This window comes from Schistocerca nitens, chromosome 1 (genome assembly GCF_023898315.1).
Source record: "Schistocerca nitens isolate TAMUIC-IGC-003100 chromosome 1, iqSchNite1.1, whole genome shotgun sequence".
Classification (NCBI taxonomy): Eukaryota; Metazoa; Arthropoda; class Insecta; order Orthoptera; family Acrididae; genus Schistocerca; species Schistocerca nitens.
In genome coordinates, this window is record NC_064614.1 from 947172753 (window position 1) to 947196509 (window position 23757).

Consider the following 23757-nt stretch of genomic DNA (forward strand, 5'->3'; position numbering starts at 1 on the left):
ACTTAACTGCTGAGGTCATCAGTCCCCTAGAACTTAGAACTGCTTAAAGCTAACTAACCTAAGGACATCACACACATCCATACCCGAGGCGGGATTCGAACCTGCGACCGTAGTGGCAGCGCGGTTCCAGACTGTAGCGCCTAGAACCTCTCGGCTACTCAGGCCGGATAGGAATTATGCTTTCATGACAGAATTTAATTTGCGTTTTCTTGCTTTGAGCAAAGTAACTCATTGGTTATACAACTGAAATCATGTTTAGTTACCGTATTACGTTCTATCGCCAAAATAAGTAAATTTGACAGTCTATAGGCACAGCGACTAATAGCTTCTGTAATATAAGGGTTATGATATGAAAACGAGACAGGATATACAGGATGTAACGGGCATCAGTGCAGATATTTCTGTTGGTGAATGAGGACGGTGCACCGAACAATATTAGAGTTACGTCATTTGTGTCGGCCGAGGTGGCCTAGCGGTTCTAGGCGCTACAGTCTAGAACCGCGCGACCGCTACGGTCAGAGGTTCGAATCCTGCCTCTGGCATGGATGTGTGTGATGTCCTTAGGTTAGTTAGGTTTCAGTAGTTCCAAGTTCTAGGGGACTGTTAAGTCCCATAGTTCTCAGAGCCATTTGAACCATTTTTTTCTCCATGCACTGCAAGGGCCCGTTGCTCGTTGATTTTCTAGAACAGGGAACCGCAATTAACGCGCATCGTCGGTACCTGGAACTTTGCTAAAATTGAAGCACGCCATCAGGCCCAAACGCCCAGGAATGATGGCGGGCGGCATGATTCTGTAGCCGAGATTGTTTCGACAACGCAGCAGTTTCGCTAGGAAGCCCTTACACATCCTCCATACAATTCCAATTTATATCCACGCGATTACCGTATTTATGGAACCCTGATGAAAGACATTCGTTGCTGTCGATTTGTTTCTGAAGAAAACGTGCATGCCTGGGTACAATTATAGTTCCGTAGGCAACCGCAAACTTTTTGATGAAGGCATTGACCGCCTTGTCTCACAGCGGGATGAATTTATTAACAGTTATGCCGATTACTTCTGAAATAATAAACAGTTTACCTACTTTTCTTCTATCTGTCGCGTAATGAATTCTTTTCATTTACATAGCTGATTGTACCAGCATGAGCTTGGGATCAGGAAAAGCGATGTAGCAGCGCGAACTCCATTGTTGAAAATGAGTGACTTGTGTGGGCGGCAGCTCTCTGAAACAAGCGTACTGTTGCCATATAACCAAGCTAGCGATAGGTGTTTTGATCGGTAGCTTCTTTTTCGTGCTACTTGAACGAAGTGACGCCTTAGAAGTGACACATAACAGCGTGTGTTTACAGCCGCGGGCCGAGGAAATAGCTTCCTTTCGAGGGCAGAGAATAGGACGAAGTGCAGAAGAACTCACATACCTCTTCCTATTAATTCTGAAAGTTATTTCCTTCCTTGGCTCTGTTTCCTGCCAGATTTTGAGCCCCTCTGTGCCTCCGCCTTATATCGCCTCTGCCTCGGCATTGCTCCGCCCCTGACAAATACGCTGATACGCTGTTGCACTCGCTTCTGTCCGTTTTAATGAGTGGGAGCACCCGCTGACTGGCACACACGTACGAGGTGTGGTCATAAATTTTTAATTATCACCCCAATAAATAAAATCCGGTAACTATATTTTTGTTCGCTGAAACGAGTCTGCAGTCCTGGTACTTGCTGAAATCCACGCAGCACGAAACGGTACCATTCAGTTAGAGACGACGAAGTGGTGTATCGTGTCGTTATTCGATTTCTGCTTTTGCAAGGGAACTACGCTGCAACAACACGTGTTGAACTGGTGGAAGCGGGCAGCAACAACGCACTATCATATGACAGAAGATGCTTTTAGTGTGATCAAAGAAGACTAAATGGCGATAAGCGAAGAAGCAGAATATTTTTCTGCGAAGAACCAGGAATCACAAAAGAAGTGAAGACTCTGGTGTTCTATGATCGGTATGTCACAACCGACGTAATAGCGGAAAAATGAGTTTTTTTTTATTTATATTAGGGACTCAATACCTTTGAAGTCAAGATCGCAAAAACAAATCTTCTTTACTTGGATTGATTACTAGTTTCAGTTAATAATCTAGCCGTCTTGTTAGTCGAAACTAGTTATCAGCCTAAATGAAGAAGCAACAAAGATGTTCCATAAACGTAAACCAGGAGAGAGGTGAACATGGTGAGTAACTTGCTTAGTCTGCAATTTGTTGAACTAGTTTTAGACGAAGGAATTGTGATGCAGAGAAAACTAGAATCCAGTATTCTTTCATTTACTACTCCATTTTTACGCGTTGCGGCGTTAGCCGTAATCAGAGCATATGTAACACAAACGTATGGAGGCACTTGAGGGCTAGCATATAGCAAACAGCAGGTATAGAAAACAGTTACAGAAAAGACAAATGGAGCAAAATGGAACCGTACTGTACGACTTATTTTATAGTTACAAATAGTTAATTGTGTTGCTCTTCTTCTTCTTGAGGGCACCGGTTGTCAGCTTGAATGTTGTGTGGCACCACCTACTGACCACGCCATTGTACGCCTCTGTACTCACAATCTGAATTCCGTGTTTGCTCATGTTCGTTGGAAGTCAGCCATGTAACTATGTAATCCTATGGCTTTTATCCGAACCAGGGTAGGTGTTCTTTTGTAAAATTATAGATGTTTCTAGTATTAATGTAAAGTATGGTTCCATTTTGATACATTGTCTTATCTGTAACTGTTTGACGTACCTTTTGTTTGCTAAATACTATCCCTAAGTGTCTGCATACATTTGTGTTACGTATATTCCATTTTTTTACACACAGATGCTGATCATGGCTAATACCGAAAAGCGTAAAAACCGATTAATAAATGAAGCAATGTTAAATTCTCGTTTCCTCTGCATTGCAGTTCCTTCACCTGCGACCAGTTCACTGAATTACAGACTATGCAACTAAAGAAGAACTCTTATGGACCTTCACGTCATAGGTTTTCCATCACTGAGAGACATAAGAAATTTACAACAAATCGCTGATCTCCTCAACTTGAGAAAAAGTGAAATCCGGTCACAAATCAGTTTCAACATTTTGCACGTAACAAAAGCTCTTGCCCGCAGGGATCCGCGACTGCTCACGCACATTCAAAAAACCCGCGAGACGGAGGCAGCAGATGAATTGTTACAGCTGTATGAGGCCAATTTTAGCCGTCTGATCAAAGTGGAAGAGTGCTGGGCCAAGGTCCCGAGACAAAGGAGCAAACCAAGCAGTGGGATTCCCCACCAAGGATAAAGGCCGAGACCCAACCACCATACCGCAACGTGACACTGGGTATATTTTGGAACTGCCGTGGTGTCGTGCTAACAGGTTGTGAGGCAAACCATCACAGGAGCATACTACCGTAAACTCATGACGAGTTTACAGGAGGCTGTCAAGACGTAGCGTCGCGGAAAGTTGCCCAAGGACGTGGTTTTTCTCCGCTACAACACCGCATACTATTCTGCAGGAGCCGCGCGGGATTAGCCGAGCGGTCTTGGGCGCTGCAGTCATGGACTGTGCGGCTGGTCCCGGCGGAGGTTCGAGTACTCCCTCGGGCATGGGTGTGTGTGTTAGTCCTTAGGATAATTTAGGTTAAGTAGTGTGTAAGCTTAGGGACTGATGACCTTAGCAGTTCAGTCCCATAAGATTTCACACATTCCTATTCTGCAGGACGCAGTCAAACATGCTGCTCCTTTGAACGAATAAATTGTGCTTCATCCCGGTATTCTCCTGACATGGCATACAGTGACTCCTTCCTCTTCCCTCGGATGAAGAAACCAGTGCGTGGCAGGTGTTGCGGAATGACAACGGGTTGATGTTGCAAGGATGAACATACAAAATGCAGACTACTCCATCCAGCGTTAGGCAAAATGTTTTGCGATGAAGGACGAATATGTAGAGGACTAATATCATCACGAGCTTTTGTGGTAGCCACTTGATGTTTTCCAGGTGACAATTAAAACTTTGTGTCTACCCCTCGCATATGATCTCCGCAGGATAATTTCAAGTAATCGACGCACCCCGTACATCTCTCAAACATTCTGTCTGCGGAGAATTGTGTCTGACTTTTTATACTCTTCTTTTTATTTTAGACACAATAATTCAGTAACATAAAGTAATAACAACGGTAGTCGATTTCGGTCATACGTTGGTCATCTTCAGATTCTACAGTGAGAAGTGGCGAAAACGGTTACATTTAAATCTTAAAATCAGGTACAATTTTGCCCGTTCCACTTGGAACTAGCGTAAATCAGAATTCTTATTTGATGAAAAATAATGGCTATCAATTATTTTTTCCAGTTGTTCCCTCTTTTGTCTCAGTGTCGCTTTTCTCGTTGTAATAAGTCAGGGTAGCAGTTACTGGTATCTGACCTAGCTTGTCATGCCAATTAGTGTGGGTTTCGTGTTCTGTGTTACAGGGTACCGTGACTGAGCATAAGCATGAAATTACGCCGTCACTCGCTGAAATAGTCATGAAACTAGCTAAAATCATACCCAATTTGATCAATATGCTAAAAGGTTGGGAGATTCGAAAACTGCTTTAATCTTCCACCCATTTTACAGAATGCAGAAACAGATTAAAAAGTTAATGTCAACAGCTTCCATGCAGTTATAGGTTTCTTTCTTAAAGTCAATACAATAATTTATCCAAATAATTTCAGCGTATAGCTATTACTTGTCATTTCATCTGGAAGATGGCCTATAATTGGATCATTATCCTTGAGAGAAATTGTTTTGAATGAAACAATACACTCTCGGCATTTCACAGACGTTTCTGGAAATGAAACCGATGAGCAGCATTGCACACCATAGAACTAACTACAAAATGTTGTTGTTGCGGTCTTCAGTCCAGACACTGGTTTGATGCAGCTCTCCAAGCTACTCTATCCTGTGCAAGCTTCTTCATCTCCCAATACCTACTAAACCTACATCCTTCTGAATCTGCTTAGTGCATTCATCCCTTGGTGTCCCTCTACGATTTTTACCCTCCACGCTGCCCTCCAATACTAAATTGGTGATCCCTCGATGTCTCAGAATATGTCCTACCAACCGATCCCTTCTTCTAGTCAAGTTGTGCCACAAGCTCCTCTTCTCCCCAATTCTATTCAGTACCTCATTAGTTATGTGATCTACCCATCTAATCTTCACCATTCTTCTGTAGCACCACATTTCGAGAGTCTTCTTGTCTTCTCTTCTTCTCTAAACTATTTATCGTCCATGTTTCACTTCCATAAATGGCTACACTCCATACAAATACTTTCAGAAACGATTTTCTGACACAAATCTACACTCGATGTTAACAAATTTCTCTTCTTTAGAAACGCTTTTCTTGCCATTGCTAGTCTACATTTTATATCCTCTCTACTTCGACCATCATCAGTTATTTTGCCACCCAAATAGCAAAACTCCTTTACTACTTTAAGTGTCTCATTTCCTAATCTAATTCCCTCAGCATCACCCGGTTTAATTCGACTACATTCCATTATCCTCGTTTTGCTTTTGTTGATGTTCATCTTATATCATCCTTTCAAGACACTGACAATTCCGTTCAACTGCTCTTCCAGATCCTTTGCTGTTTCTGACACAATTACAATGTCATCGGCGAACCTCAAGGTTTTTATTTCTTCTCCATGGATTTTAATTCCTACTCCGAATTTTTCTTTTGTTTCCTTTACTGCTTGCTCAATATACAGATTGAATAACATCGGGGATAGGCTACAACGCTGCCTCACTCCCTTTCCAACCACTGCTTCCCTTTCATGCCCCCCGACTCTTATAATTGCCATCTGGTTTCTGCACAAATTGTAAATGTCGTTTCGCTCCCTGTATTTCGCTCCTGCCACCTTCAGAATTTGAAAGAGAGTATTCCAGTCAACATTGTCAAAAGCTTTCTCTAAGTCTACAAATGCTAGAAACGTAGATTTGCCTTTCCTTAATCAATCTTCTAAGATAAGTCGTAGAGTCAGCATTGCCTCACGTGTTCCAACATTTCTACGGATTCAAAACTGATCTTCCCCGAGGTCGACTTCTACCAGTTCTTCCATTCGTCTGTAAAGAATTCGTGTTAGTATTTTGCAGCCGTGACTTATTAAACTGATAGATCGGTAATTTTCGCATCTGTCAACACCTGCTTTCTTTGGGATTGGAATTAAAATATTCTTCTTGAAGTCTGAGGGAATTTCGCCTGTCTCATACATCTTGCTCACCAGATGGTAGAGTTTTGTCAGGGCTAGCTTTCCCAAGGCTGTCAGTAGTTCTAATGGAATGTTGTCTACTCCCGGGGCTTTTAATATATGCGTTTCCTTTGTTTTTCGTTATATACCTGTACTAAAGTATTTGAAACAATGATACACAGTTTTTTGGTTCAAAGAACAACTTAAATGATTACTAAAATAACAAATGGAATTCTGTCAGTTGTATTAAAGTAAATAATGGATGCCAAAAAAGGAAGAAAAAGAAAAATCCAACAAAACTGAAAACGTAAATGTCTCGTCAGAATTACAAATACTGTTCTTTCACTGTGAATTAAACTTCGAAACACTCACAAGGACACATACAGCGATACACTCACAAAAACTTGTGTAAAAGACATCGTAATCAGTAGTTTCGTTTTCTTTTCAGATATCGGCTATGGACTACGGCCGAAGGGGAAGAGTTCCTCCGGCAGCTCGAGTAAGTACATTCCTCATCTGTATTCCTCACATAACAAAAACAAAAAAACAAAAAAACTCCACAATGCTCCTCTCTCGAACTATCACTGTCTGCTATTGAAATATTCCTTCATATCGTTGCAATGAATCACGTAACTAAAATTTTAATGTATCTTAATCAAGTATTTTTGTTTTTTCGTAATTTGTTTGCGCTACCTTTCACCCCTGTAAAAATCCATTTTTCGTTTGTTACAATTTATTAGAGATTTTAATATTATTGTTGTTAAACGTATTTCAATTCCTTAAAACTAATTATTGTAGGTTCAGTAATTTATTTTGTGTACCTCAGGACCCGTCAGATAATACAGCCATGTTAATAACTCCGATGCTTATAATGAATTATCGTAAACATTATGTTCAATGAGTTCACGGAACAGTGGAATGGACTGTCTGAATTTTGACATCGGTTTGACACAATTTGTCAGGCCAAACATGTCTGACGAGCATAACACGCTAATGACCCAGTAATATTCTACATGCATTTCTCGCAATGATGATTTCAAATTTCAGCGACCCTTCATAGGATACCCATACTCAAACTGCGCAGAGTCAAGAGGTGTAATAGTGTGGCGTTGTAGGTAAGAGTGCAGTAATGTAAATTAAATTACGGCATAGAGAGTGTGTGACGTAGGTTCTTCTAACATCACACAAAGTGTATGCTCCCTTGACTCACTTGGAAGTACAGGATTTTTCAGGAGTAACATGCAATGCTCTGGGAAACGGAGTTGCTGGGCATAATGCACAACAAATTTAATATGAATTGATTATTTATCCCGAACGGAGGTCCAGCTCTAGCTGTTTGTAAGCATACGCTACAGATCAAATTTTCGTTTCTTCTTGTCATTCATAAGTCAAACATAAATAGAGATTTCTTGTTGAAAGAAGTCTAAAAATATTTTACCGCAAGATTTCTAAAAATTCAAGTGTTTCGCCTTAAAGTATTAATTGACTGTTTGAGGAGGATTACCTACTGGACGTAGAGGAGGATTATCTACTGAGTGGTGCTAAAGGCACCCAAAACACGTACTTCATCGCACATAAAAAGTTTGCCATACGCTTTACCAAATGCATAACAAGAAGTAATAGGCCGATGTCTGAAGCTATGAGTGATCACAGAACAGGAACTCCATCATCAATAGACTTGCTGAGAAGTTGTACACTTGCGTCGGTAATGAAGAATACTTCCGGCGTTCTGCAGCTACGGGCCCTGGCAACTTGCCATGCAAAAATAGCAAGTATATAAGTGGCATTTATTAATCTTAGTTTTTCCACTTTATGTTCAGTGGCAAGTATGCGAGTCAGTTCAATCGGTCATCTGAGATAACGATATCTAACATTCGTTTGCACGCCAAACAGCCCGTCATCTTTCAGACCATACCACTTACTCATAGAGGAACTAAACTGAGATTTCGTATCGATAGTTCCACATGGGTTTTGGTTTCTTGGAGACAAGGAACGACTCTCACGTGTAAGGCGGATTACGTTGCGGGTGAACGGAGTTTCATCACTCACACATATTAGTATAATCAAACGAAAAGCTCGTTAAGCCCAATAGAAAAATAGTATATAATTCCAATGTGTTATTTGCGTAGCTTTTTCTCACGCTGAAGATGAAATGATAGTCTTTCATTATGCTGTGTTTCCCATACACGTATCCGTGCAACACAGAGGGCGTGAGTAATTAGTACGGCTGCGACGACATTCATCAATCGTGTTCACACCTTCACGCATATTTGGTAGTAGTCCTCGATCAGATGATGTACATGAACTTGGGCGTGTATCAGATCCAAGTTATGTCACGCAACATTCTGACAAACGCTCCTTCGCCTTGGAATACAGCGCTTAGGATAGCATAGGCTGTGCTCTCTTCTCCCACTACTGGTGTCAAAATGCAGTCACGAAAGCTGTAAGGAATTGTTAGCATGGCTACATTTTGCATTTGTTCATACATATGGAGCCTTGTCCGCATTGCTACTGAACACAACTAGTATTACAACATACTGTAGCTTTATCTTTAGAATACATGGTCCTCTTGAATTTTTCATGCTGAATGCTGTATGCGTTTTTCCCTATAGCTTTGTAGTAGGATTTTTTGGTGAGGAAGGGGTAGAGAGTAGGGATGGTTGCTGGGAGAGTGAAAGAAGCCCCTCCCAGCATAACGACTAAAGCGTTAAAGGAAGATAAGCAGTCTGAGGAGAAGACAAGAGAGTACACGAGGCTCGTACTCGGTGCTTAACACTGAGAGTCTATGAAAGCGGACGTGGGACACCCTGATAACTAAGGTATAATTGTTTCGCTTAATTGAAACATGTAGAGTTATGCAATAATAACACACGTTCCTTCTGCAGACCGCAGTTGCTACTGCAATAATATGATATTGTTTGATCGCAAGGGCTGGCACCAACGGAGAAAAAGTCCTCCCAGCTCAACGTCCTTAGGCTCCTAACGATTGAAAATGAAGTACTGACTGCTGAAAAATCCTGAGTGCACTGTAAACTCATTTCCATGGCAACACTCTGCTGCGAACTCTACAACAGTGTTACTGTCCGAAATAGAGGTTGTTGAAATGTAATCGGTACTTTAAAATGTCTGTTGCTTGAACAAAACGAGAAATTAATGTTCAGTTTCATACAGTGAAACTTCGAAGGGAGTTATCAGCAGACTATTCTGAAATTTCTTGCCAGACTAAATAATATGCCCAACCAGGGCTCGAACAACGAACTTTGTCCTTCATGGACAATGCTCTCACCGTCTGAGCTATCCCCTCACGATTCCAGCCCAGCCGAACATCACACAGAGTCCCAGTCCAGTACACAGTTTTAATCTGCCAGGAAGTTTCAAAGAAGAGCACCATTCGGTGCAGAGTGAAAGATTCATTCTGGAAGCAACGCCCTAGTCTCTGAACCAGCCTTTTCCCCGCAGCATCATTTCTTCCGGGAATGTTAATCCAGCAGAGTGTGCAAAGAATTCTCTGTGAATCATTTGAGCCAACCGAGGAGAACTCCACACTTCAAAAGTTCCACAGTGACGGTTTCGAATCCTAGTAAAGAACACAACATTAATATGATACCTAAACTAAACACAATCGAAATGTCGTTAAGAGCAACAGCGTTACGTCTCAGACCTTGTCTCAGTATTGGATTCGTATTCAGAAAAAGTAGCATTATCATATACCACAACTTTGGGCATTCCACCTGTGCACATTATACGAGGCCTGTTCAGAAAGTAAGCTCCGATTGATCGCCAAATTGAAACCACAGTGAACATCAGAAATGTTTTACTTGTAACAATTAGCTACACCTTTCAGCTACTTATCTACGTAGTCGCCGTTCTGACTTAGACTTTTGTCATAGCGTTGTACCAACTTTTCAATAGCCTCATCATAGAAGGCAGCCGCCAGTGCTTTCCGCCAATTCTCCACGCTGGCCTACACCTCGTTGTCTGTGTCAAAATGTTGTCTTCAAAGACAGCGGTTCATGTGACCAGAGATGAAACTCAGGGGGAGACAATTGCGGACTGTATTGTGGGTAATCTCACATTTCCATTTGAAAACGATGCAGGAGCATCTTCATTGCCCCTGCAGAATGCGGCTGAGAATTGTCTTGAAGAAGAAACAGCACGACAGTTATGTAATGTTAGCTGCATAGCTTCAGGCGAAATTTCTCACCAGGCCCTCGTACTTGGCGGCAGACACTATTTTCTAGACATCTTTACGCACTCACTGCGAGCTCAGAAATGAGAAGAGCGACGTGATGCTAACTGGGGTTATACTACAGACACTACCCAACACATCTGTGCAAAGCTTTATCGGATTTTCATAGTCGTTTCCATTTCGCGACCGATCGGAGCTTACTTTCTGAACGCCCATCGTATAATATCTGGGTCCGTATTTCTTACACTAAAGGGTGCTTATGTCTCGGTAATCTTTCCAAATGGAGATTTATACGTTTAATTAACTGTAGCTCTAACATCTAACATGCTGTAAGGTACTAATGCAGAATTAGATTACAAGACCATACTAAGGTTCAGATAAATTTTCCCACTATTTTGTGTACACACTTAAAAATGGTTTTATATGCCAACTTCTGAAAGGGATGTACTGGGGATGACCCACAATGTCCACAGCTCTAACATTTCATTAATTATTCTTGGAAATCAATCAGATTGTCTACATCCAACTGGTTAATTATGTTTCTGTATTCCTATTACCCATAACGTTTTTAATATGCAAGTTGCTAGAAAAAAAAGTGTCACATGCTACTGCAGGAGGTAGTATTGGTCAAAACTAGAAGAAAAGTTACTTTAACGATATGTCTGAAAACCAATACCTGTTGAGATATGGGCTGAAGATCCGTTGTTAACAGCCTGCATTTTATTTGCAGGAGATGGCATACTAAATTACAAAATACGCATGTTTAGGCAGGCACAAATCTTCAAACATATAAGGAGGCGAGACAGCAGAATCGCTTCAGTATCAATGCATCATATGAATTGTCAGAGACCTACTGATTGTTTTATACGCTGTACCAGACAGATTACACTGAAAAAGTCGACGGATAGCGATATGCCCACATACAGGTGGCGGTTGTATCGGATATACGAGGTATAAAAGGGCAATGAAAAAAGGCAGTGCATTGTCGTAGCTGTCATTTGTACTCAGGTGATTCATGTGAAAAGGTTTCTGAAGTGGTTATGGCCGCACGATGGAAATAAACAGACGTTAGGGAATTCCTAGATAAACAGTGTCAACATTATGCCAAGAATACGAAATTCCAGGCACTACCTCTCACCACGCACAACGCAGTGGACCGGCAGCCTTCACTTAACGACCGACAGCAGCAGTGTTTGCGTAGAGTTGTTAGTGTAACAGACAAGCAAAACTGCGTGAAGTAACACCAGCAATCAGTGTGAGACGTACGACGAAACGATCCGTTAGGACAGTGCTACCAAGTTTGGTGTTAATATGGTGTCGCAGCAGACGACCCACGCGAGTGCCTTTGCTAACAGCACGACATCGCCTGCAGTGCCCTCCTGGGGTCGTGACCATATTGGTTGGACCCTAGACAACGGGAAAACCGTGGTCTGGTCAGATGAGTCCCGGATTCAGTTGATAAGAGCTGATGGTAGGGTTAGAGTGAGGCGGAGATCCCATGGAGTCATGGGCCCAAGTTGTCAACAAGGCACTGGGCCAGCTGGTTGTAGGACCATTATGGTGTGGGCTGTCTTTACGTGAAATGAAGTGGATCTTCTGGTCCTACTGAACCAATAATTGACTGGAAATGATTATGTTTGGGTACTTGGAGAGCATTTGCAGCCATTCATGGACTTCATGTTACCAAACAACAATGACATGTCACAAGGCCACAATTGTTCGCGATTGGTTTGAAGAACATTCTGGACAATTCGAGCGAATGACTTGGCAACCCAAATCGCCCAACATGAATCCCATCGAACATTTATGAGACATAAGCGAGAGGTCAGTTCGTGCACAACATCCTGCACTGGCAACATGGCAGCATGGGTCAGCATTTCTGAAGAGGACTTCCAACGACTTTTTGAGTCCATACCACGTGGAGTTATTGCACTATGCTGGTCAAAAGGACGTCCGACACAATCCCATTACTTCTGACACCTCAGTGTAACAGCTGTTGTGTGTCACCGATTTTTGCGCGAAGAGTTGCCAGCGCTGTTGGTGAACTTCACCCTTTCAGAAAGGCGACGACGTTGGTTCATGCACTATGGCGCACTCTTTCCTATGGATCGTGCGCCACTACTTCGTTACAACGTTTCTTGGGCTATGTGTTGATCGAGGAGGTCCACCTGCATGAGATCCCCATTCACTGGACCTGAATCTGTGAATTTCTCGCAATGGGAACATTTAACAGCATTGGTGTGCCCAACCCAACGACAATGTGCGGTACATGTGAAGATTTCCAATGAACAAGACGTATCTGAAAAAGCGTATAATTCACTGTGAAGGAAGACTGGAGGATGTGTGATAACCACATGCAGCATTTCCTGTAGTGTCTACTTAGACATATGGAAATGAGAGGATAGATTGACATTATAGGAACTTTTTGTCTAGTTTTAACTAATATTATCTCTTGTAGGAATATGACACTTTTTGTTAACATCCTGTATTTTTTAATCGAATGGGGACTGCAATACTATGAAGCACAACTATTCGAAAAAATAACAGGATAAAATGCTAATTGTAGAATCAAGACTACCAGCACAGTGTACATTCTTCCCATTTGTATGTTACTGATGCTAATAGTGCAAACGAATCTGATATGTACCAACAGATTCAGCTCTTGTGTCATATATGCGTTTCCCAAATACATGTGTGATAAGTTTTGCTTCAGATTTTAACAAATGTTCTATCACAGTAGTCCCTATGTCAAAAGCTTAATAAGAGCATACATACAGTTTTTCTATTCAAGGGAATATGTTTAAGATGTGTGCTGCAATAAAATACACAAAAAAATATTCAAAGCTTGTTTATCGTAATAACTCCGAAGTAATACAGCTCTCCAAAAGAAAACTTAAACATTTATTCACAGTATCCTTTCACAGAGAAAGTATTCACATTTAGTAACCCATAAAGATCTAGAAAAGTTAAAAAGGAAGTCAAACATATAAAAAAATGTTCCAGTATCGTTCAACACACCTCAATATTTTTCAGCACTATCCATTGCCTCAACACTTTTCCTGCTGGAGTTTATTTGAAGAATAATGGAGCTTTGTTTGACTTTTACAGGTAGCTCAAGTGCACAGTCATCCTCGAGTAGTGGTTCAATATCAGGAGGGCTAGGAGGCTTTGGTGGCGGCCCTGACGGAGGATTTATCTTTGACGGCAAGGGTCCTGGAGGCTTTGGTGGTAGTGGCGGAGGTACAGGGTCCCAAAGCAGTAGTTCCTCACAGGCTGGTGCAGGAGCTGGAGGTTTTGGAGGTGGTTCTGGAGGTTTGGGAGGACTTGGGGGTGGTTCTGGAGGACATGGAGGTGCAGGAGGCTTGGGTGGATTTGGAGGAGGTTTGGGAGGTTCAGGTGGCTTTGGTGGTGGTGGTGCAGGTGGCCTGGGGGGTTCTGGAGGATTTGGAGCTGGTGGAAAAGGCACAGGTGGTCTGGGTGGATCAGGAGGTTTTGGTAGCGGTTCAGTAGGCCTAGGAGGAGCGGGAGGAGGAGGAGGAGGAGGAGGAGGAGCAGGAGGTTTTGGTGGTAAGGGACCAGGTGGCTTTGGTGGAGCTGGTGGATTAGGAGGTGGTTCTGGAGGGTTTGGAGGAGGTAGTGGAGGTATTGGTGGAGGAGCAGGAGGTTTTGGTGGTAAGGGACCAGGTGGCTTTGGTGGAGCTGGTGGATTAGGAGGTGGTTCTGGAGGGTTTGGAGGAGGTAGTGGAGGTATTGGTGGAGGAGCAGGAGGTTTTGGTGGTAAGGGACCAGGTGGCTTTGGTGGAGCTGGTGGATTAGGGGGCGGTTCTGGAGGGTTTGGAGGAGGTAGTGGAGGTATTGGTGGAGGAGCAGGAGGTTTTGGTGGTAAGGGACCAGGCGGTTTTGGTGGAGCTGGTGGACTAGGAGGTGGTTCTGGAGGGATTGGAGGTGGCATAGGAGGAGGAGCTGGAAGTAGTAGCAGTTCTAGCAGTAAGAGTGATGCTGCCAGTGGAGGCATTGGTGGTGGAGCTGGAGGTCTTGGAAGTGGCATTGGAGGTCCTGGAGGAATTGGTGGTGGTGGTGGGGGCCTAGGAGGATCTGGTGGTTTTGGTGGATCTGGAGGATTTGGAGGAGGTAAAGGAGGACTTGGAGGTGGTTCTGGTGGTTTTGGTGGAGCTGGTGGTTTTGGGGGTGCAGGATCTGGAGGTTTTGGAGGCAGTGGAGGAGCAGGAGGTTTTGGAAGTGGTGGAGGTGCAGGAGGTTTTGGTGGTGGTAAAGGAGGTGTTGGAGGATTTGGAGGTGGTAGTGCTGGCTCAGGAACTGGAGCAGGTGGGTTTGGAGGTTCTGGTGGCACTGGAGGACTTGGTGGTGGAAGTGGTGGCTTTGGGGGTGGTAAGGGAGGTGCAGGTAGCTATGGAGGTGGTGGATCCAGTGGCTTTGGTGGTGTTGGGGGGTCTGGAGGCCTTGGAGGTGTGTCTGGCGGCTTTGGAGGTGGAAAAGGAGGATCAGGTGGTTTTGGAGGGGCAGGAGCGAGTGCAGGGAGTGAAGCAGGCGGATTTGGGGGTGCTGGAGGGCTTGGTGGAGGATCAGGAGGCTTTGGAGGTACAGGGGGGCTTGGTGGGACGTCAGGAGGATTTGGAGCTGCAGGAGGGCTTGGTGGAGGGACAGGGTTTGGAGGTGGTAAAGGAGGAGCTGGTGGATTTGGGGGAGCTGGTTCAGGGAGTGGAGCAGGTGGTTTTGGGGGCTCTGGAGGTACAGGAGGGTTCAGCGGAGGAACTGGAGTCTTTGGAGGTGGTAAAGGGGGTGCTGGTGGATTTGGAGGAGCAGGAGGGCTTGGTGGTGCAGGCAGCGGTGTGGGAGGTCATGGAGGAGTTGGGGGAATAGGAGGTGGATCTGGAGGTTTTGGCTCTGGTGGAAAAGGAGGATTTGGAGGAAGTTCAAGTAGCTCAGGCAGTAGTGCAGGAGGATTTGGAGGAGCTGGAGGTCTTGGCAGTGGAACTGGAGGTTTAGGAGGTGGTAAAGGTGGCAGTGGAGGATTTGGAGGTGCAGGAGGTTTTGGAGGTGGGTCAGGTGGTGCAAGTGGTGGTGCAGGATCTTTTGGTGGTGCCGGAGGTTTGGGCGGTAGTTCTGGAGGCTTTGGAGCTGGAAAAGGGGGTGCTGGTGGATTTGGAGGAGCAGGAAGTTATGGAGGTGGAGCAGGAGGTGTAGGTGGAGGAGCAGGAGGATTTGGAGGTTCAGGGGGTTTGGGTGGTGGAGCTGGAGGGTTTGGAGGCTCAGGGGGTTTGGGAAGTGGAGCTGGAGGTGGAAAAGGGGGTGCAGGTGGGTTTGGAGGAGCAGGAAGTTATGGAGGTGGAGCAGGAGGTGTAGGTGGAGGAACAGGAGGGTTTGGAGTTTCAGGAAGTTTGGGTGGTGGAGCTGGAGGGTTTGGTGGTGGAAAAGGTGGTGCTGGTGGATTTGGAGGTATAGGAAGTGGAGGTCCTGCCATTGGAGGTTTTGGAGGAGGTGCTGGTAGCGGATCCAGTAGCAAAAGTGATGCCAGCAGTGGCAGCATAGGAGGTGGAGCAGGTGGTGGAGCTGGTGGACTTGGAGGAGCTGCAGGTCCTGGAGGTTTTGGTGGTGCTGGAGCTGGAGGCTTTGGTCCTGGAGGCCCAGGTTCTAGTGGAGGCCTTGTAGGTACTGGAGGCATTGGAGGTGGTGGTATTGGAGGCCCTGGGGGATTCGGCAGCAAAGCACCAGGAGGATTTGGAGGTACTGGTGGTTTAGGAGGAGGTTCTGGTGGAGCAGGAGGTTTTGGAGGTGGTGCTGGAGGTTTTGGAGGTGGTGCTGGAGGTGCTGGTGGAGCTGGAGGCTTTGGAGGATTCGGTGGTGAAGGAGTCAGTGGAGGTGGATTTGGAGGCAAACTTTCTGGTGGTGGACCTGGTGGCTTTGGTGGAGCACCTGGAGGTTTTGGAGGTTTCTTTGGAGGTGGCTCAGGCTCCAGCAGCAAGAGTAGCTCGAGCAGCAGCAGTGGCAGTTTCGGCACTGGAGGCTCTGGTTCTGACTCTTCCAGTAACACCAGTAAGAACTAAAGTATTATCTTACACTGTAATTAATTTTTCATATATTATTTATATTCTGTAATGAGAGTAGATGAGAGATATGATTCACTTTATGTAATTATTTAAGGATATATACAGGGTGGATCATGACTAGGTCAAATATCTCACAAAATAAGTGTCAAACGAAAAAACTACAAAGAACGAAACTTGTCTAGCTTGATGGGGGAAACCAGATGGCGCTATGGTTGGCCCGCTAGATGGCGCTTCCATAGGTCAGACGGAAATAAACTGCGTTTTTTTTGTATGAACCCCCATTTTTTATTACATATCGTGTAGTACATAAAGATATAAGAATGTTTTAGTTGGACCACTTTTTTCGCTAACTGATAGATGGCGCTGTAATAGACACAAACATATGGCTCACAATTATAGACGAACTGTTGGTAACAGATAGGTTTTTTAAATTAAAATACAGAACGTAGGTACGTTTGAACATTTTATTTCGGTTGTTCCAATGTGATACATGTACCTTTGTGAACTTACCATTTTTGAGAAGGCATACTGTTACAGCGTGATTACCTGTAAATACCACATTAATGCAATAAATGCTCAAAATGATGTCCGTCAACCTTAATGCATATGGCAATACGTGTAACCACATTCTTCTCAACAGCGAGTAGTTCGCCTTCCTTAATGTTCGCACATGCATTGACAATGCGCTGACGCATGTTGCCAGGCATTGTCAGTGGACCACGATTTCAAATATCCTTCAACTTTCCCCACAAAAAGAAATCCGGGGACATCAGATCCGATGAACGTGCGGGCCATGGTATGGTGCTTCGACGACCAATCCACCTGTCATGAAATATCATGAAATATGCTATTCAGTACCGCTTCAACCGCATACGAGCTACGTGCCGGACATCCACCATGTTGGAAGAGCATCGCCATTCTGTCATGCAGTGAAACATCTTGTAGTAACATCGGTAGAACATTACGTAAGGAATCAGCATACATTGCATCATTTAGATTGCCATTGATAAAATGGGGGCCAATTATCCTTCCTCCCATAATGCCCCATCAGACATTAACACGCCAAGGTCGCTGATGTTCCACTTGTCGCAGCCATCGTGGATTTTCCGTTGCCCAATAATGCATATTATGCCGGTTTACGTTACCGCTGTTGGTGAGTGACGCTTCATCGCTAAATAGAACGTGTGCAAAAAATCTGTCATCGTCCCGTAATTTCTCTTGTGCCCAGTGGCAGAACTGTACACGACGTTCAAAGTCGTCGCCATGCAATTTCTGGTGCATAGGAATATGGTACGGGTGCAATCGATGTTGACGTAGCATTCTCAACACCGACATTTTTGAGATTCCCGCCGGCCGCGGTGGTCTCGCAGTTCTAGGCGCGCAGTCCGGAACCGTGCGACTGCTACGGTCGCAGGTTCGAATCCTGCCTCGGGCATGGATGTGTGTGATGTCCTTAGGTTAGTTAGGTTTAAGTAGTTCTAAGTTCTAGGGGACTGATGACCACAGCAGTTGAGTCCCATAGTGCTCAGAGCCATTTTTTGAGATTCCCGATTCTCGCGCAAATTTTCTGCTACTGATGTGCGGATTAGCCGCGACAGCAGCTAAAACACCTACTTGGGCATCATCATTTGTTGCAGGTCGTGGTTGACGTTTCACATGTGGCTGAACACTTCCTGCTTCCTTAAACAACGTAACAATCCGGCGAACGGTCCGGACACTTGGATGATGTCGTCCAGGATACCGAGCAGCATACATAGTATACGCCCGTTGGGCATTTTGATCACAATAGCCATACATCAACACGATATCAACCTTTTCTGCAATTGGTAAACGGTCCATTTTAACACGGGTAACGTTTCACGAAACAAATACCGTCCGCACTGACGGAATGTTACGTGATACCACGTACTTATACGTTTGTGACTATTACAGCGCCATCTATCACAAAGCGAAAAAAGTGGTCCAACTAAAAAATTCATATTTCTTTACGTACTACACGAATATGCAATAAAAATGGGGGTTCCTATTTTAAAAAAACGCAGTTGATATCCGTATGACTTATGGCAGCACCATCTAGCGGGCCAACCATAGTGCCATCTGGTTTCCCCCTTCAACATGTTTCGTTCTTTGTAGTTTTTTCATTCGATGCTTATTTCGTGAGATATTTGGCCCTGTCACTATCAATGGACTACCCTGTATATCTTGTACCTCATCATCATCGTAATTTCTCTCGTGTGTCTCAGAATCTAAAATGAATGACACCTGAGACAGAGAACAGACTTGTAAATTATTTTCGCTAGAGGACTCAGTCATGTCATCTTGTTACAGCAATCACAAATACTCATTTGTGAACAGACGCACATAATGATTTTCATTGTACTGCACTAGAATCGTAATTTTATTCATCTTCCCATAGCGAAGCTGAAATTTGTATTCTTTTTCTCATGGGAACCAGTAGTAATGGGAGAGATTCCACGTTGGACATAATGCTCAGTAGCTCGGTCCATACAGCTAGTTTAGTGTTACCAATTAGTTTCACCACCTGTAATAAAGGTCGGAGGCTTTTTCCGTGAAGGACTTGTCACAGCAATGAGGCTGTTTATTGAATCCCTCTTTCCTTGGATAAAAAGGATGGTATAGTTACTGTGCATTAATTATGTCATCCTCATGAAAGCTCTCTTCGCTGATGTATGTATCATTCAAAGGTCACATTCCATAATAGGAGTGTCACAGTAAGTCGTATTTTTTAATCCACGAATTCCTTCAGGGTGTTACCTTCGTCTTGCTTTTCTAAGTTCCTGCATTTACAGAATAAGCTATAGTTTCTCGGTATTTATATCAGTTGCATTTGGACTTTAAAAATGTTATATGTGTAAAGGCAAATTATTTTACCAGTTTATAGAAAACATTACGGCAGGCATTCATGAGCTGCAGGAATGAGATTTATGTTCACCATTCTCGATGCTTAGGCGTTACACGGATACATTCAGTGTGTTTGCAATTTTTCGCGTTCATCTAGTACCACATTCACGATCTTCTACGAAATACAGGCTGCACTTGTCAAACCATGGTGATATTTGAAAGAAGCTATTCAGCTAGAAAACTGAGAACACCATCATTTGTTTTTCGTCCGCTTCCATCGGATAACAGAATTACTTCTCTCTTACCCAGATATCAAATCTCTTAAAGATATATAGACTTTTGATTCTCCATTACGAAGCTGTTGATTCCGTACTCACGTATGATTTTAAGCATTATGATATTGGGAAAAAGCAATAAGATTTACTTCCAAATCATATTCCTTAATACGTTTTGGTCTGTAACATTTTTAATAATCGTTCGAATTGTAAGGACTCTGTAGCTGAGTTCGAAGTATGGCATACGCAGAATTACGAGTAGAAGACCAAGGTCGCAGAGGCGTGTATGATGCTGATCCGGCGCATAGTCCAGATACTGCACCATGCGATTTCCATCCGAAAAAAAACATCTGAGGAGAAATACATTTTGCATGATGATGAAGTTCACACAGTGATTCTCCAATAACTGCGTGACCAAGGTGAAGATTTCTGTATCAGAGGCACTGATCGACTGGTAGGACTTCCGACCATTGTTTACATGGACCTGATGACTCGGCTGAATAATAGTGTGATGCTCCATTGTCACTTTGAAGTATAGTGCAGTATTCAATAAAATCTATTTGACCTGCCAAAATACTGAGAGATTTACATTTTGAAGTCCCCTCGTAGCTGCCATAGCTCTGACCGATTAATCAGTCGGTAACTTATTGAAATAACTATCAGTAATTCTGTCTTTTTCAAAGGTGATGCTCTGCGTTTTCTAAAAATACAGAAAACTAGCCGTATTACCTATACACAAGTAACAACGGCATTCACTTAGTTGGCTGCATCGGAATGCCGGGTCATTCACAGTAAATACCACCAGTATATTGCACATACAGATCTCCTTGTCTAATTTTGATGACAATAATGACAATTACGACTGTAATCATTGTCGTGTATTAAGAAACCTCGGTAGAACCATCAGGAGACTAGCTACTACAATCTGTGTGGCCAAACCTTTTTAATTTAGCGACACTTTACTATAATATAATATTAATAATGGAAATATCTGGAAGGACAAGTCTAAACATAGATAGCCACAAAAAAATCAGCTATCATGTATACTAAGCAGTTTTTACCACATCAGTAAAACGAAAATATATATAAGGATTTGTTTTTTTTACCACCCGTGCTTTACTTCCATGACCGGACTTCTAAGCCCTTGTGACATGTTATTTATTTTATATACGTATATACTACTACCTAAGCGCCAGCTGCTTCGCTGGCCTGAAAATTTTTTTTCGTTAATCGAATTTTTATATTGTTCACAAATTGCAACACCTTCTAAGCTTTTCACGTTAAATAAGGCCGTAGAAGGATGGTATTTTCCGAATATACTTCCGATGAAAAAGCTGTCCTGGTAACTGGAGTCCAAGGTGTTTGTTAATCGTATCTTTTGCGGTTTTTTTTATGATATTTTCGTAGCAACTTTCATCCCCTAACACATGTTTCTTTATATTTAACTAAGAAGTGAAACTCCATTTTCATAGATTTAGCTTTAAATTTTTTTGATATAACGAAACATTTTCTTTAAAATTTTCGTCCCGTGTTTTACCAACTTAGGCGCTGAATTCTCAGGAACGGCGAAACACTTGCTTCTTGAGTAATGTGTGGTTTTGGAATGATTTTTGAACTGAAGTTTCATGTTTCACTGCAATTTATAGTTCACTTCATTATTAAATTTAAAGTACTAACTGTAATGCGTATTTATAAAAGATGAGTAAAACACTAATGTATTCTGTTCTTCAGTTTCAGGAAACTTTGGAACTCCAGGATTCGGTAAGTTTTCACGGTCAATCAGTATTCTTTGAAAATATTACTAAGTAATGTACACTAAAAGAATAGCTATTGCCTGATTTTCGACATACAAAAATGACACATATGAGATAACTGAGCAACAATCCCGGAGAGGTTTAAGCTATTTTGTCTCAGTGAACTGCGTTTCTCTTAAATTTTTATTTTATGTTACAGTTTTGTGCAGTCAAAAATTTATTATCTCCTATTAACCTATTGAACCAACAAGAAATAATAAACAGGAATGAAGATACTAAGTTCTTAAGCGTCCATGTAGATGAAACCTTAAACTGGAAAAACCATGTAGTGGACGTTCTAAAATTCGAATGCTCGGCAAATTTTGCCAGAACAATGACTGTCAACTAGGGATGAGGAAGTCAGTAAGCTAATACATTTTCCTTCACATATTTTGATACGCTGATGTCTTACGCGATAATATTCTGGGATAATTCTTCACACAGACAAAAAGTATTTACTGCATAAAGGAAAGTAATTAGAATTATGCATGGGGTTGAGAAACATACATCTTGTAGGCTTCTCTTTAAGCAGATGTGAATATTAACCACTGCCTCACTGCACATTTATTTACTTACGAATTTTTTTTATCATCACTCCAACCGAGTTCGAGGGAAGCGCTCTTTGTGTAATTGCGGACTGCAGGTTTCGACTCCTGGTCAGATTCAAGTTGTCACAGAACATCAGCACAGCTACTGGTGAAGCTTATGCAACTGTTTTGGTCATACCGTAAAATTATTCTACAGCCACATATTTGAACTCATGAACCAAGAAAAGTAGCATCAAGTAAAACTACAAAGTACTTGACGTCATGTCCTATACACGCGGCATGGTCAGAATAAAAACAAAAGCTCTCCAGATCGGATCGGCTTCTGACTAAGCTATAGACGATTTGAAAAATTAGAGGTACGACATGTGTATAGAGTTACTGTTAATTTGTATCAGTCCCTAAAGTCTTGTGAATCAAACCGTCTAGATCGCTTAATATTACGTCTTTATGTATGACGTTCTTTCGACTGCTGCCACCATCTGACCAACACTTCAACTTATGAAACTACGTTCAGTGTCATTATCAATGAAACCTAAAAAGCACAACCTCTTTTACAACGTGACTGTATAATGGGCGTTTATTGACGTATTCAGACTTCCATTACGTTCAAGGTGCCTAACTGTAATTGGTATATATCCTGACAACGCTTTTTAGTGGATTAATCACAAATGAAGATGGCAACTTGGTGCCGAGCCAGTAATGTGAACATGACATATTTTAAGTGATCGTGACGTAATCAATTATTATTCAATCATTTATGAAGCTCACATATTTCCAATTGGTAGAACGTCAACTCATTAAAAAAAAAAAAAAAAACCTCTTCGATTCCGTTTTGCATTTACTCGTTTTCTTAAAAATAAATGTTCACTACATACATATTTTCTTTTTTCCGGAATGCTTTAAAAGAGCATGAAGATCGTGCTTCACTCTAATGTCTAGCCTCTTGGCTATTTCACCCGTCCTTCTCCTTCTTAAAACACTATGATCCCGCTTTACCCTGTAACAGAAAATCTCGAAACATTAGTCAAATACGAAACTTAAAGATACGTATACTAAGAAGTGAAATGTAGCTCTTGCTGAAATGACATATCTATCACTGACTTATATACACAAGCAAAAACAGTTTCGAGCTTTCAAAAGCACAAGTCCTACGCTAGCAGCAAAATGCACGAGAATAGAATAGGATGTAGATGATACTAGAAGACTGAGTGGGGTGGGATTGGCATGCAGGAACAACAGAGGGATACTTTGCAAGTAAAGCTACATACGAAAATCATGACGCTATTGACACATTTCAGTCATCCTTCCAAAATTATCCGTTACATGTGTCTTATTTTCGTATACTCACGGTTGCATTGTTAATTAATTAATCTATACAACTGTTCTTCAATCTCATTGCTTCGTAATAATTATAGGTTTCATTAACATTTACGTGAGTGCAAGTTCAGGTATGTACAACGGAAACTATGAATGAAAGTGTAAGCTTCGGCATACTTATTTACTAGCGGGTCGCCGTGTATTTTACTGTCAACCTCTGCAGCAGGTCTGTCGGAGAAGCAGCCAAAAGGTAACCTTGAATAGATACTGTCCATCCGCAACAAAAAATCAAAGACTTCCACGCCGAATCAGAACTAACTTAACAATTGCTGCCTCCGTTCGAGTGTGATAGTCAATAGTTCCCTGCAGCTTTGTTGTGACCCTGAAACTAACGTCGTCTCCACTTCTGTCAACAGGTGGCAGCGGCAGCGGCAGCTTCTCCAGCTCTAGCAGCAGCAGTTCTAGTAAGTGGCGCACAGATGGCGAC

The 23757-nt window shown here is 42.7% G+C and overlaps 1 protein-coding gene across 6 annotated transcripts in view; it reads left to right on the plus strand.

The window, feature by feature from the left end:
* Window positions 1–23757, plus strand: part of LOC126194269 (uncharacterized PE-PGRS family protein PE_PGRS54-like) — a 55319-nt gene that overhangs the window by 27068 nt on the left and 4494 nt on the right. The window contains exons 2-6 of one of the 6 annotated variants that reach the window (XM_049932754.1): window positions 6667–6717; window positions 13516–14145; window positions 14251–16461; window positions 21344–21373; window positions 23687–23734. In XM_049932754.1, the coding sequence (XP_049788711.1) occupies window positions 6667–6717; window positions 13516–14145; window positions 14251–16461; window positions 21344–21373; window positions 23687–23734 (2970 nt within the window). Of the gene's footprint in view, window positions 1–6666; window positions 6718–13515; window positions 16462–21343; window positions 21374–23686; window positions 23735–23757 lie in introns of all 6 variants that reach the window. The other 5 variants (XM_049932757.1, XM_049932753.1, XM_049932756.1 and 2 more) reach the window with 5 other exon arrangements.